Source organism: Sceloporus occidentalis, unplaced genomic scaffold (genome assembly GCF_023333645.1).
Source record: "Sceloporus occidentalis isolate IW3139 unplaced genomic scaffold, rSceOcc1.0.p SCAF_5, whole genome shotgun sequence".
Classification (NCBI taxonomy): domain Eukaryota; kingdom Metazoa; phylum Chordata; class Lepidosauria; order Squamata; family Phrynosomatidae; genus Sceloporus; species Sceloporus occidentalis.
Genome location: NW_028316985.1, coordinates 141,594,225 through 141,609,274, shown reverse-complemented (window position 1 = coordinate 141,609,274; position 15,050 = coordinate 141,594,225). Strand labels below are relative to the sequence as shown.

General features: G+C 39.2%; 1 protein-coding gene across 1 annotated transcript in view; it reads right to left on the bottom strand.

Moving 5' to 3' along the window:
• Nucleotides 1-2,608: 2,608 nt before the first annotated feature.
• GATB (glutamyl-tRNA amidotransferase subunit B) overlaps nucleotides 2,609-15,050 on the bottom strand; it is a 48,711-nt gene continuing 36,269 nt past the window's right edge. Inside the window, exons 12-13 of the mRNA XM_089525685.1 lie at nucleotides 8,536-8,670; nucleotides 2,609-5,833 (exon numbers count right to left, since the gene is read on the bottom strand). Of these exons, the coding sequence (XP_089381811.1) occupies nucleotides 5,708-5,833; nucleotides 8,536-8,670 (261 nt within the window). The 3' untranslated portion in view covers nucleotides 2,609-5,707. The remainder of the gene's footprint in view (nucleotides 5,834-8,535; nucleotides 8,671-15,050) is intronic.

Genomic DNA, 15,050 nt, shown 5'->3' with positions numbered 1-15,050 from the left:
CTATTACTTTGTATTTTTCTCAATTACAAAACTCATTGCCACATGATAGCGTGATCACCATGACAATAAATTGCTTCCACATGGAGCTGAAAATTGGATTGACATTAACTTACATTAAAATTACATAAGCTTTTGCCAAACCATTCAGTAGACATTAGCCTACCGATTATTACATGTAATATCCTAAACAAAAGTTTCATACAAATAACTGAATACTAAATAAAGACTTATTTTTACATTATCCTGAATGCCCCACTGTTGAGTTTTATTTAAGGCTAACCTAGGCTTAGCCCAAGTGATTGATTTGCATAGCACATGCAGCCATTCAATGAAATTCAAAGAAGTCACTTCTCTAATATTTCCTGCACATTTTAAACAATACTTTTTCCACTGAAGCCCTATGCAGACAGACAAACATGGGTAGTGGATGGTGTCAGAGAATTGTATATGCTGTTCCTTTCTCCAACCTGAGACAGATCTTCCCCAGTTGATAGACCTGCACCAGAAGGTTAAGCATAGATTTCTAATACAGAAATTTCTGTGACCCAGAAACAGCAACATTCTGTGGCTGTTCTTTTTAAATTAATTGCTAGACGTCACACAGTATACAGAAATTATTCCCCCTAGAACACTAATAAGGAATGTATGTTCCTCCAGCTTTTGTTTGGACTTCAGCTCCAATATGCTGTAATCAGCATAAACAGTACCAAGGAATGGTAAGTGTTCTAGTCCAACATTTGGAAAGCTACATATTCCCACTACTGTTCTAGATTGTCATCAGCACTTTGTGTCATAGCTTCAGATTCATTGTGTTAACGACATTTCCTAGTAACTGCCAATTTCACATTTTGTAATGAGGGAATACAGAGCAAGGTGTGATCTAATGCTCCTTGCCAGCATGGAATTCAAAGAGTCTCTGCCTCCTAAGGTATGTTGGCTCCAGGCTTTCAAGGTAAACACTAGCTTGCAGAACATCATAGGCAGCACCTACCTTTCCCAAGGTGAACTGGAGAATATTGCACCAATTGCAACTTCTGTGCCATCTTTCAAGGGCAACCTCCTTGCCAGTATATTATACACTACTCAATTACAAAGGCATGCCTCAGTCTGCCTGTTCTGTCTTGGTAAATTCAGGTGTAGGTATTAAAAAATAATACAGCGTGCCCGCGCCATACGCGCCTTGAGCATATGCGCTCAAGCCGCGTGGGGCGGAAGGGGTGGCGCGTCCCATTCAATTGAATGGGCGCGCGCGCCCGCCCGTTGTGCCCTGTGCGCGCCTGCGCCGCCGCGTACGAGCCCCATTGTTTCCAATGGGGCTCGAGCATAGGCGGAATTCGCCTTACGCGGAGGGATCCGGAACGGATCCGTCACGTAAGGCGAGGACGGACTGTAAACTAAAGACTTTTGGAATGATGCATATTTGTTCCCGATGTGCTATAATAGCCTTCACATTAGCCATCTACCGAATGAGATGAGAAAGGATATATTTAAGGCACATTTAGTGCTTAAGGTAACAATCCTATTCTTGAAACTACTGAAATGCCCAATATAACCAGCAGTGAAACAGTGTTATTGTTAATTCCTAAAGCAAATCATCCAGTAATGTCATTTTTTTCCTACCATCAACTCTACTATACCTTCTGAAAAAAAGATGCTTTATTCAAGCATAACTGGAGTTGGTTACCTATTATACTTTTCACTTGTCTGATACAGAAAAGAATAACAGCCTATAACTAAGAATAATCCAGTCAGCTATAGACCTATGCCTCTTTTTAGAAACTTTAGCCTCCATCTTTTATGTGAAAGGTAAGAGCTCTACTACAGTTAAAAATGACAGTGAGGAAGATGCATCTTGAAAACACTGCACTGCTGAATCATATCTCGGCAATAAATGATTAGAGGTGCCCTGTGATTGAAATGCATTTGATGATCCTCGCAAAAAAAAAAAAACCTACTCCTGCTGGATTCCTCAGCCAGACATGATGTGCATGCATCCCTCATTCCTGCAGTAGCCTTCACAAGGACACAGACTCTGACTTAAGCAACTGTAATAAATGCTCGCTTCCAACACTCCTGATGCAGACATTATACTAACAATGACATCTAACTCAGTTAAGCATAGAAGATCCATGTGATTGAGGTGAGTAACCTCTACAGGAGTTAGAAACACAATTGGAAACCAGCCTCCCAGTTTCCCTCTTAACACAGGAACTCCTGGCACTTGTAAACGAGGCTTCTCAGCAAGCTTTATTCTCCAGCAAACACTTTCACTACACAAAGCTGTAATGGCAAGCACTTAGTTCTGATCGTATTCTTGTTTGGCATTTGCCCAAAGTGTATAGGGTATTTTTGTCCTTAGATTTTCAGATGTTAACACACTATCTTTTGAGGATGGACTCTGACAGGAGAGACAAACAGGCCTAGAAGTCTTACATTATCCTATTTGCCAAAGGCGTTCGCATTTCTTTACAAAGTTAATTTTCAATCCCAATATCTTAAATCAGTTTTTAGTAATAAGGTATTATAGGAATGAAGTACCTTGAATGAAATCTAGAATAATATTTAAAATGACCATTTAAAAACAAAAATTTGGGAAACAAGTCCACAGTACACTTGAATACTTGGTTTATTTGCTATGTATAACATGTATAGTGACAATGGCATGAACCCATCACTAAATGCCATGCACAACAGCTCTAATTCAGGTCTACCTAACCTACAGAAGATGGCAGTAGGGGCTAAATAAGCAACATGCAGAGAATGGAAATACTCAAATGTCTGTGCATGTGCCTCACAGCTGGCTTTTTCTGTACATAGGCCAAACTTGCTAGAGGCAAAAATGTAGGAAGCTTGAAGTATCATTCTTAAAAGATATACAAAATGCCTGTGGTTTTCCTCTAAGATGATAAAAGTAGCTAGTTTTTTTTAAAAAATTCTTTACATATAAAAGAAAATGAAGGCTTTCTCTGTAAGTTGGTAGGATCAGGGTTGTTGTTGTTTTGCTTTTGTTTTTGGAAACTTAACGATTTTTCTTAACTTTAACACCTCTGTGAAGTTTGTTTAGGGGTGGTTAGGAAACCTGTGATCCTCCAGACATTTTGACTCCCAACCTTTAGAAATCACAGCCAGCATGTTCAGTGGCAAGGGAACCTGGAATCCAAAACAGCAGGAGGATCAAAGGTTCACCACCTGTATTAGAAATAGTCAAGTAGATGCTGCAAAACTAGTTCGAAGTGCAATCTATGTCTAAATCAAAATGATATCTAGAACAAGAGTCAATAAAGCACAAAATTTTCTATTAATACTTTTCGTTTCTATTATAACAACTGAATAAATGCATGTCCACAGTCACTGTTACTACCACAACTAATGCATTTACCACCAAGCAGGGACTGGATTCAGCTGGCGTTTGAAACAAGGTGGTACAATGAGGACCAGTTGTTCAAATTGCTCATGATCCAATAATCTGTATGGCCATCATCTAGTGATCCTCGTAATACTAATGACCAACATCCAACAATCTACTTCTGTATTTAAGGCTAGTGGATTTTGCACTTTCTTCTGTTCTTGCTGTGGCCCTTCATGGAGAAGATTTTTGGGTGCATGAAGGTTGTGAATGGATCATTGATTGTGAAAAAAGAAGGATCTAGAGAAACACATTACTGGATTCTGTCCAGTATTTAAATGAGCATTCACATGGAGCAAAGGAACATGATTAAGGGGGAGAAATGCTTGAAATATATGCAAGATGCTGTATTTTTTTCTGGATTTTACTGATTATGGCCAGAATTCTGTCTGTCTCAATATAGCAACCATTCGACACTCCCTCCAGAATTTACTGCTGAGTTTATATAGTCCTATGGCCACTCTATGCTTGGCAGGAGTTGGAGATGGGTCTGTCCATGCAGCCAGTTGCAGAATGATTATATCATCCCGTTGAAAGCCATTGGGGTAGTCCAGAAGTCCCAGAATATGATGTAATCTTTTCACATCTGGCTATATGTTTCTCTGATCCACCTCCACTCTTCACCAGTCATGGACTGGACATGGCAGCTGCAGTTCAGTGGTATGTTCAAGGGGCCTTCAGTTATTCTGAAAGAAGGAAGGGAATACAAACACTGCAACAACAACAGATGTAATTATGCAGGCATAAGGTGGAATTATAGTTTCATGGGCTACTAACAGCCAATGGCCTCAATCCTGCTACTAACCTTGACTAGAGTGGGCCAATGAATCAATGGTGCTGAGTCACCATTCAACAGCTGACTGAATGGATCTACTGGGGATTAGCCAACAGGATGCCAGGCATGGTGTGTTAACTCATATAAACTGATGTCCCATTGAGCCATCATAGAACAAAATGCATGGACACAGACAGAAAAAGGCAATGCGGTTGGCTGCTCTGACCAAAACGTGTGGTATGAAACCAGGAACATTATCTGCTGATATATGACAATACCTCATTTCATGGAGACATGTATCTGTATTTTATGAATGCAGCCTTTGTTCAGTTTTCAGTATAAATGCACAGCTCACTTTTTAAAGAGGAAAGTAAAAAATGTCCAAGATGATCCAAGCAAAATAAATGTTTGTTTTATTACTTATAAAAAGTTATTTTATGTACAATTTTTATTCATTAAACACTGAAAAATGTTTTTATATCCCTTTGTGTCTTGACATGCCATGACAGAACTTCTAGATGGTAGTGAAAACAAATGCCTGAAAACATTTGAGAGGTACAGCCTAACTTCTCTTGGCTTCAATCAAAAAGTATGTAAAATACTTCTTCTCTGTAGTGACTGAAGTAAAGGGTCATATATTGGAAAGAACTGTCTGAAAATTCTAGAAGACAAGTAGTTCTGTTGCTTAAAGTCTTGGTAATATATTTCCTCCTGCAATATACAGAATTAGAGTGGTTACAAAGAAGAGATTTTTTACAAAATAAAGTTAAAGATTTTTTTAAAAGCTTCTGTCTTCACAATAAGGGTACTGCCTTGTTTATTTTGATATAAATCTAAAGGACTCACAACCTTACTGATGGTTGCTAGTGGTGCTATGCATCTAAGGCATAACACACAGTCTGGTCCTTCTTGCAGCTCTACAACCCTCATCACTTCTTCTGTAAGCACAGCAGCAAATTGGAAAGGGCATATTTTCTTACTAAAGAAGACATGCAGGGAGCTTGTGCTTGTAGCACAAAATGTGGGGGTGAGGGCTGGAAGTGGATTTCTTTTCCTATTTCTAGTTGCCACCAAATTTAGATAACATACAGCAGTGAGGTCTATTGGGGTGCAGGAGCACTGCATGGCATGGCCGGGGTGAAACAGGTGCCTGGACCTATTAAAGTTTCTTTAACCCTTTCTCAAGGGAATGAGAAACATGTCTTCCTTTTCTTTTAACAAAAAAGCTATAATGGCATTAAGATCCAAAGTGAAACTTCCTTCATGGATTACAATGTGGAGAAATAGTTGGACTGCTTCAAAATGGTGCTTAATGGAATAGCAATCTGAAAATATATTTACACTTAAGTCCTATGGGGCAGAACAGTCTCAACAGTCAAAACTGGCCAAAGTGGACAAAGGAGGTTCCCCCCTTTTTTCAGCACTGGTCTTTAACAGATTTATTGCTAAAGGCTCCATTAATTACCACTTTGATGCTTCAGATGCCAAGAAAGGAATGGTAGATACCAAATTTGCAGTCTAGACTTCTATGATAGCAGCTTCTCTAGTATTTCTTTCACCAGCACAGGGTCTGCTCGTCCTCTTGTTTTTTTCTGAACCTGTCCAATGAGCTTATTCAGCACTTTTTGGTTTCCCTTCTTTATTTCTGCCACCTTGAAAGAAAAATTAATCAAAACAAGAAAAGTTTTAACAAGAGTTGCTTTACTTTTGGTCAATATTACTATATTAATATGAAAACACATTGAACAGATTTGCTGCTAAATTACTGTTCTCATGGTGGGCAGGGGGAAAGCCCAGGTTGTATCAATCTAATTAACATAAGATTATTACCCAGTTGATCACATTTCTTATTTTGAAGGGCACACATTACTTTGACAAGAGGAATGTAAGCGGACACAAAACATCTCAAGGCTGGGCTAAAAATAACTGCCTATACTGCAGCCTTGTTGACAGATTCCTTTCTAACTCAAAGCTTTACAATTCAACATTTGGAGCCTGACAATCAATACAGTGGCAAATTATAATGTTTTATGAAGTTTTGATATTGTGCAAGATCTCGGGCTAGTCTAGTCACCTCTGCCTTTGAGGGGAACAAGCCATTCATCAGCCCCAAGGAGACTACAAATCAGGTGGGCAACTGAGCCTCCACATCCTTCTAGTGAATTACAGAACCCACAAACTGCTGAAAACCAGCTGATGTCCTGACCCAGAAGTAACTGGAAATCACTTCCAACTTCAATTTCTACCACTTTTGGGGGAGGGAGATTAGCATTTTGAAGTTGAGGGGGCCAGCGATTTCAATGAAGTAATTTGCTGCTCCCAGAAGGTTTCAAGAATTAAGTAATTTGCTGCTCCAGAGGCTTCAAAAATGTCCTTTTCGGGGCATTTTTTTTTCATCCTCAAGTGATTTGTTTTTTTTTTTTTGGGGGGGGGGGAAGGACAGGAATGAGCCTTTCTAGGAGTCAAGTTGTAGGTTTGCATGGGCTATGGACTTCAGTCTTCAATGCCTGCCTCAACAAGAAGTCATTTTTTATACTAGATAACCTTTATGTACTGCAGAGGGGAAAGCAAATGCTCACTTGAACAAGAGTGTAGACTTCTTAAAGAGTTGGCAATGCCCAAACAGTTTCTGTGGGACTTGTGATGTCCTCGTATTACACTCAAAGTCTTAGCTTTCATCTTTAAAATAACCAAACCAAAACATGTTACACTCTTTCAGATCTATTTGTTATTCTAAGTACTATTTACTCTTCCAGTTAAAAAGCCCTTATTAGAAAAACAAGATATGCAAACTATCAACAGACTAGCCAGCTCTAAGGAGCTTATTTAAATAATTCCTGTATCCAATTATAAGCAGTTGTTGTTTTGTTGCTGAGGAACCAAGTTACGTTTCCTGAAAGTAGTGCTGCTCCTGAAAAATCTCATTTTTCAGACACCCAAGACATACGTTGTTACTGGACGGTGGGAGGAGGGTGTCATCGTTTCCCATTGGTTGCATTTTAATGTGTACAGTGATTGCCAAAACCACATAAAAGGTAGCTGCTAACTGATGGTAGCTGCTGAGTTGACAGTGATTGTGGCATCAGTAACAAAAAATAATTTGTGCTCTTGCACTGGTATAATACAAGTGATCATCAACAAGGATCCTTCATAATGATGTCCTGCAATTTTGTGATACGTTGCACCTGACTACCAATCTCTAAGCTGCACACAGCAATCCTCTTGCAAAAAGCATGTGGACCCTACAGTTACAATTATTCTGCTATTAACAGTGGGATGGATACAGTTACAATTATTCTGCTATTAACAGTGGGATGGATACAGTACTTCTGGTCCTGGAATAGGCTTTGCTGGAATATGCTGATAATGCTAAAGTGCACTGCAGCTCACACTTTGACTTATCAACTGGTAAAGTGTTAATTTATAATGTAAGATTTCATAAGAGTGTGAGCTACCAAGAGTTAGCAGCCGGTCTGTCATTTGGAAAAAGCAGCATCAAAGCAGGCTTTGATTTTTCATGCCTAGCTTAGCTAGAATATTAGTAAAAAGAATTAAAAGTCACACAATCTAAGTCATTATCAAAACAAGATCCAAGTAGTGGGCCTCTTCCTCTTGTGGTCCTTGATCACTTCTAATGTTTAGCCTCTCTGTGCTTATATTTCAGTGCCAGTTGGAAAAATTCAGAGGCACTTTCATCAGCCACTACAAATTAGTAAGCATGAAGAAGGTCAGGCAGACCTAGAGCATGTTCATTTTCTTTATCAAAAGCTCTCTGCAAAGCTGTTAGCTACCGCTAAAGAGCTGTGAGCGTGGGTGGCATTGTTCGTGATAGATGTTAGGATTTTTCCAGCTGCACAGGTACCCAGACATTTTACTTAATGTAAGCCATTCGTTACTGCTTTCCCATTCCATGCTGCAGAAAGAAGACAAAAGCACTTCCTTCTTATAAAGCTGATGTTTGATATGTTGACAGGCAACTTCCCTTCCCCCCAAAATTAAAAAGCAACATTTAACTATAAGCTTAAGAATTGCTTATAATTGGGATACTTTTATCCTTTTTTGTTCAACAAGCAGATGCTGCTTTGCTGAAATAGAGTCTATAAGGAATATTCAGGCTAGCTAGAGTGAGACTGCTGAAGCCAGAAATACTTTGGTTTAAATCTCAGCTCAGTTGCTGTCTCTTGCAGCCACTTCACATGTCACAGTGTAATTTCTTCCATTTCCTCTAAAGAGTTGCCAAACAAAAATGGCAATCTGACGGGATGATTGCAATTTAAATCTTTTATCGCTATGGCCCACCCTGAAATGTCAAAGCCTCTTGTTCCCAATTTCTTGGGGTTGTTATCAATATCACCTCTTTCTGATGGCCTTCCATCACAGCCTGACAGATGTGCTCGAGCTCATTCCGATCCTGAATCAGTTCAAGTTTCTTTTCTTTAACAATCAGAGCTGGAGTCTTCCCTTCCCCCTTCCACATCTCTTCCAACACCTGCATCATCAAGATAAAGGAAAATCTGTGTTTCAAACATGTCTCCTGTCTTTCAAATGGCAAAAGTGAAATACGCAATACTAAAAAAAGAAAAGAGTTAGGGCTATAAGAAACCCCTAGAGCTCAAACTAAGATACCAGTCTAGTGATGACTCCTCACAGACATGATGAGAAAACTAAGATAATATTTACGATATTTACTTCTTCATTATCTTATGTGTTTCCCTTCGCAAGCAATGAACACCTCAGTTCTGGATTGCCATTTTGAGCTCTTCCAAAGTAAAGCAAGGAATATAGCTGTGTGCCAAACAGAGATTGCACATTCATGTCATAGACATGCATGACTATGCAACTAATTTACATGTATTGGAATTATATTACAATTGGCTAGGTTGACTAATATTCACCTAGATTCATCTTGTCTTGAATTTTCTGGAAATTATCGGCAGGGGAATACCTGTTCATGCCTTAACTGTTACATAAATGTTAAAGTTCACAGCATCTAGCACTGGCAGCTGTCCAAGCAGGAAAGAAAACACTGGGCTAGAGAAAGTGCTGTTCTGGTTCATTGATACTCTTCTGAGGCTCCGTGTAATGGCATCCCTTATTTTGGCTTACCACATTTTGATAATGTGCCAAAACCATGTTGTGTTATTCTCAATGCCTTTGCATTAGCCTTAGCAGAAAGTTTGTATTGGATTCTCCTCTTTTATAAACAATTAGTAGAAATACTCAGTTTTACACATCCCAGAAACCCTTTAATCCTTGTGATTTACCCTAGTGGTATTCCCCACTGCAGTTTCTCTTCTTCCCACCTTTTTTTTTTTTTTGCTGCTCTTTACCTCCCCCTCATCCTGGTGCTCCTTCAGGCTCTGTCCCCCTGTTCTCACTCCCATGCCACCCAGACATCTCTCACTTTCTAATTTGAAAAGTTAGAGAACTGCAGAGGGTCATACCACATGGATCTGCTGAGATTCTCAAGTCTTTTCCTCCTAAAATAGGAAGCTATTTTAATTCTGAACTAGTTAGAATCAGCAATGGACTGGATGAAGGAAAATAAAGTGAAGCATACGCCAGACAAGACAGAAGTGATTCTGATCAGTTCAAAGGCAAATCAAGAGAATAGGGATTGAACCTGTGTGGTACAGGGTTACACTCCCCAAAAAGTTTATGGTTTAAGTGTACTCCTAATCCAGCCCTGAGCCAGTGGCCAGGAGTGCATTTCCACAGGAACATTAGCCAATGGCTCAGGGTACAGTACTGGTTTGGAAACCACCATTTTGCACAGAACTACTGTAAAGTACTCTACATGGGACTGCCCTTGAAGAATGTTGAGAAACTTTTGTTGGTTATCTGGGGCTGACTACAGACAGCATATGATTTCCCTGTTCCTATATAAGTCTATTCCTGTGCACAATTCAAAGTGCAAATTATGAACCATAAAGCCATATATAGCTCAGGACAATGCTATATGAAGGGCCATATCTTTCCCATACCAGATCTTTGGGGGAAACCCTTGTCTGGCACACTATCCTTTCAGGTGCATTTATTGAGAACATTGGACAGGGCCTTTTTATGATGCTCCCAGCCTATCAAACTCTTTTTTCTAGGGACGTTAGACTGGTTTTTTTCCTTACTGTCTTTATGAGCAGATGAAAACTTTTTTGTCAAAGCAGACTTTTGGGATTGAACAGCAAGGGCTTCTGATGGTTCTACAGATTCGATAAGTTTTGAAAGGTATGTTTCATATGGTATTAATGGCATATATAGTTTACATTGTACCAATAACTTTCTGCATGCTTTTACCTATGTTTCTATTTGTGATTCCTTTAATTTGTGTAACCCTCTAGGGGAAAGGCAGAATATAAATGAATGCAAAAGGAACAACAACAAAATTCTGGAGAGTCAACATGATGTAGTGGCTTGTGCACTGGACTACAACTCTGGACACCAGGGTTCAAATCCCCACTCAGTCATGAAAACCAACTGGGTGACCTTAGGCAAGTCACAGTCTCTAAACCTCAGAGGAAGGCAAAGCCCCCACCCCACCCCCGAACAAATCTTGCTAAGAAAAGCAAGGTGATCACTTGCTAAAGTGATAGGGTCACTTTAGGTCACCAAATGACCCCAACAAGGCTAAACATCCCATGGTGATAAATATAATTAAAATTATTTATAGTCTATTGTATGATTATTCTTATTCGTACTAATTTATTGATGTATATCCTGCCTTTCCCCCAAAGCTGGGAAAAACAATCCACCAATAATTCACAGTTAACATACAATAAAAAAAAATCAAGGGCAAGTAAATAAATCCAAACAAGTTTTTTAGCTGGATTACTGAGCTGATGCAGGAAGAGTGCTCTGTATGCTCAACATACACTTATAAAATATTAAGGGCTACTAGTACTGATAATGAATGATAGAATTAAATAATGCCTTTCTAGAGTATCTTAAGAACTTCTTTGAGAAAGGGAATAACATCTGAGCTTCAAAAATGGATCTGAGGACCTATTGTCTCTGAATATGTGCCAAAAACATCCACCTGTTACTTTTTAAAGTCAATGAATAGTGGACCCCTGTACCTGTCTACTCAGAAGTAAGTAACACTGCATTCAATATGGCTTACTCTTGTCCTAGTGGATATAAGCTACATTGCAGCTAGTAAGCTGAAATGCCTTTGAAAGGGGACCTTTACTTTCCCCTATCATTAGCTCTTTAAAGTCTGGCCACCTTCTCCTAAGAAAATAGTTCATAGTGGTCGGCCCTTCTTATACTCGGATTTTTTATACATGGATTCAAGCATCCATGATTTGAAAATGTTCAAAAAAAGTACAAATTTCAACTATCAAACCCCGATTTTCCATTCTTTATATGGGACACCATTTTTCTATGTCATATTTAATAGGACTTGAGCATACATGGATTTTGTTATACATGGGGAATCTTGGAACCAAACCCCAGCGTATATCAAGGGTCCACTGTATGTATAAAAGGTGTGTATTCAAAATTATTATTGAGGCTGGTCCTGGTACCTGGTGTGTAGAAATAATACTGTGGTTTGAATACATAAGCCAGGCAGCTGGTACATCCCTCTCCACCCTGATCTACATAATGCACATAAAAGGAAGATTTACATGGGACTGCATGGCTGACAAAGATGTGATCTTTGTGCCATACACTTAAAAACAACCACCATATATTTCTTCCTAGACTATGGATAAACAAAATTGAAAAAGGAACTTTGATGCAGCTTTTCTAAGTAAACAGCCAGCAGGGTAATAACTGCTTATCAGTTGGTGAAAAAAGAAATTAGCTCCATAACAAATGTAGGCCCCAGACCAGAGAGGTGTGGAAGGTTATGATACAAGAGGTGGGGCCAAGTCAAGCTTGTTTATCCACAGTAAAGCACAGCTGGATGAACACAAGTCTCAGCCTGGAATAATCATTAGTTAATGCTACAGCGCCTTCCAGCTTTGTAGCTAGGCTCTGATGCCTTGAAAAACCCTAGAGAATGGGCTATTTATAAAAAAGCAATTTCTTTGGGCAGTCCTTTTCTGTATTCCCTGGGCTCTTATTGAAGAGATGTAGGCTGAAAGAAAGCGGAGTGCCTTTTACAAACAGCTGCTTCTGCTTGATCCTGCACTGACGAAGTAATTGCATGTTTGGGCAACTGCAATCTGCCAGTGCAGAAATGACTGTCACGCTGGAAACTCCATTCTACTAATTCAATGAAACTTAAGAAAATGGGCACGCTTTTTAACTCCATGGCACAATTAGTAATTCTTGACACAAAACAAGATTAAAATGAGATGGCTAGACTAATCACGTTGTAAATCATCCACTGCCACAGATGAAATTTTTCTCAGGGTGGTAGTCAGCCAGGCCTAGAATAAACTTACTCTGGTTATGCAGCAGACCACAGACTGATACTTCAGTGAGCTGCTATTTAAATTAGTTGTACCTTGTACCAAGTTGCATTTGTTTTACTGGAGGCTGATCATTGGGTCCCAAGATCACTGTTTTTCAAGTGAAGAATTGAGCAATAGGAGAGGTTTTATCTCCCCCACCCCTGACTCTTAGCAGCAGGAAAAAGGACACTTAGGGCCCTTATACCTATGTAGTAAAGTGCATACGTCCACAGTCAACACTCCATGCAATCTTTAGTGCCCAAAAGACTGGCTTATTCCGCTAAGGAACAGCTTCAGCTATCTGGAAAGGCAACGTTAGGCAATAACTGCTTGAAATCAGTTTTCACATTTATCACAGAAATGCTGAATTGCCTTCCCTTGGTTCCTTCAGTTATGTGAAAAGAAAAAAAACTGATGAACTGAGTACCAGTGTAATGGCTTCTCCATATATGGGTGTCATCTGGAAAGGAATGTAAGTGTGGGTCTGCCTTTCAGAAGTTAACTCCAAAGCTGCAAGGAATTTCTGCATCCTTGTGAGATCTGAGTTAGCCTAGAATACATTCAAGTGTCCAGTGAATTATGATTAGTGTTGGGAAAAGCCAACAAATTCATATTCCATTGGGTTAGCACTTAATACAAAAATGTAAGCAACACAAACAAATATGTGAAAGTCAGCATAGCACAGTGGTTTGAGCACTGGACTATGACTCTGTAGACCAGGGCTCAATTTCTTCTCAGCTATGAAACCCACAGGGTGACCCTGGGCAAGTCACATAGCCTTAGAAAAAGGCAATGGAAAACCTCCTCTGAAGAAATCTTGCCAAGAAATTTCCATGATAGGTTTGCCTTTAGGGTCTCCATAAGTTGGAAACAACTTGAAGGCACACAGCACAAACGCATGAACAAATATAATGTCAATGATGTTCTTAAAGGAACTGCTCATCAGGCTAGTAGTTTTCATTTATCCTAAGCTGGGCAAGTTACAGCACCCAGATAGCCTCGAGAGAATGATAAACCTCTCTATTATTCTTAAGATGTATTGCTTGGTATTTAGAGACTAACTGTGAACTTGAGTGCATCAAGCATGCAAGATTTGCAATGGAGAAAATAAAACTGGAGGAAAAATATAGAGACCTTGCATCCATCAGGGTTCACAAACATAATTCTTGACTAGATGGCCCATTAGCTTTGTTCAATACAAGGCATCTCCCTATTTATCTTTAAAAGGTGGTGGTCTGTGCAGCTTCCCAGGCAGGGTTCATAATAATATTTGGCTCTAATATATGAAAAATAAGCCATTGCTCTGCTGAAATGCCCTTGTGTGAAAATGAAATAATAATGGAGCTAGCAAATAAGCATACGTTGAAATGGTTCTCAACTGGAATGTCCATAATTTTGTGAGGGAAAGAGAGTCTGTAACTGTGTGATACAAGACACGTAAGACTATTTCCTGCGAAAACCTTGCTTTCACAGCTATGCAGTACACCATACCCGATAACGCTCACAACCCTTATCAGTCTGAGCTTCACTGATTTGCACAAAGCATGAAGATAGACTTTTTAAAAAATTAAGTTGACAGCTGCTTCCAACCAATTGTGTTGTACTGGGTGTCTGTGTGCATTTGCGCATGTGTCTCTGTTTGGCTAGTCCTCCCAAACGTTTCATCATTTTTTGATGACTCTGCCTTCACTGCTGCAGTTCAATCACCCTGCTCTCAAATGCAACAATCCATCTACTGTTGTGTGTGTGTGTATATAGCTATTTCTACCCTAAGGCCATCCAATCTCCCTGTCTACTGCTGAGAATCGTTAAATATTTGTTATTCTTTGGACATCAAGCCCACCAAAGTCCTCTTTCCAAAGTGACAAGGACATTGTGTTTGATGGGATTACTCAGTGATAGCTCTAACAATTATACTGTTAGCTGATGTCTTATTCTGATTGTTAGATTGCATTTGTGAAAATATTCTGCAATTTGGATTTGTTATAAAACTTAACATGTTATTAATTTAAAGGTCTACAGAGAGAACATTTCAAATAGATAACAAACTGAATGCCTTTCAGAGTTTGCTTTAAAAACCCCTGCTCATAAAATAGAAATTATGTTTTAACAAAGGTTTTTTTTTTAAAAAAATAGACACGGAGAAGCTCAGTAGATGATCTATTATTAGTGAAACAATTAACTGTATTTATATCCCACTTTTATACTAAAAATAGATAAATATCCAGAATTATAATCAAAACTCTGTCTTCCACCTTTTTAGTAAGTCACAAAGTTGCAAGTCCACCTTACATCATCATAACTCATGTTTTTGGTCACTGTAGAGGTTGGAATTATGTTGCAAAATCCAAAAAAACCCAATCCACCCTGTAACACAGAGTAACATTTCCAAGTTGCAAGAAAGCAAGGAGATCAGTGGCAACATTTCAAGCTACTTTGCTTTAACTGGATGTGATGTTGTTGTGTGCCT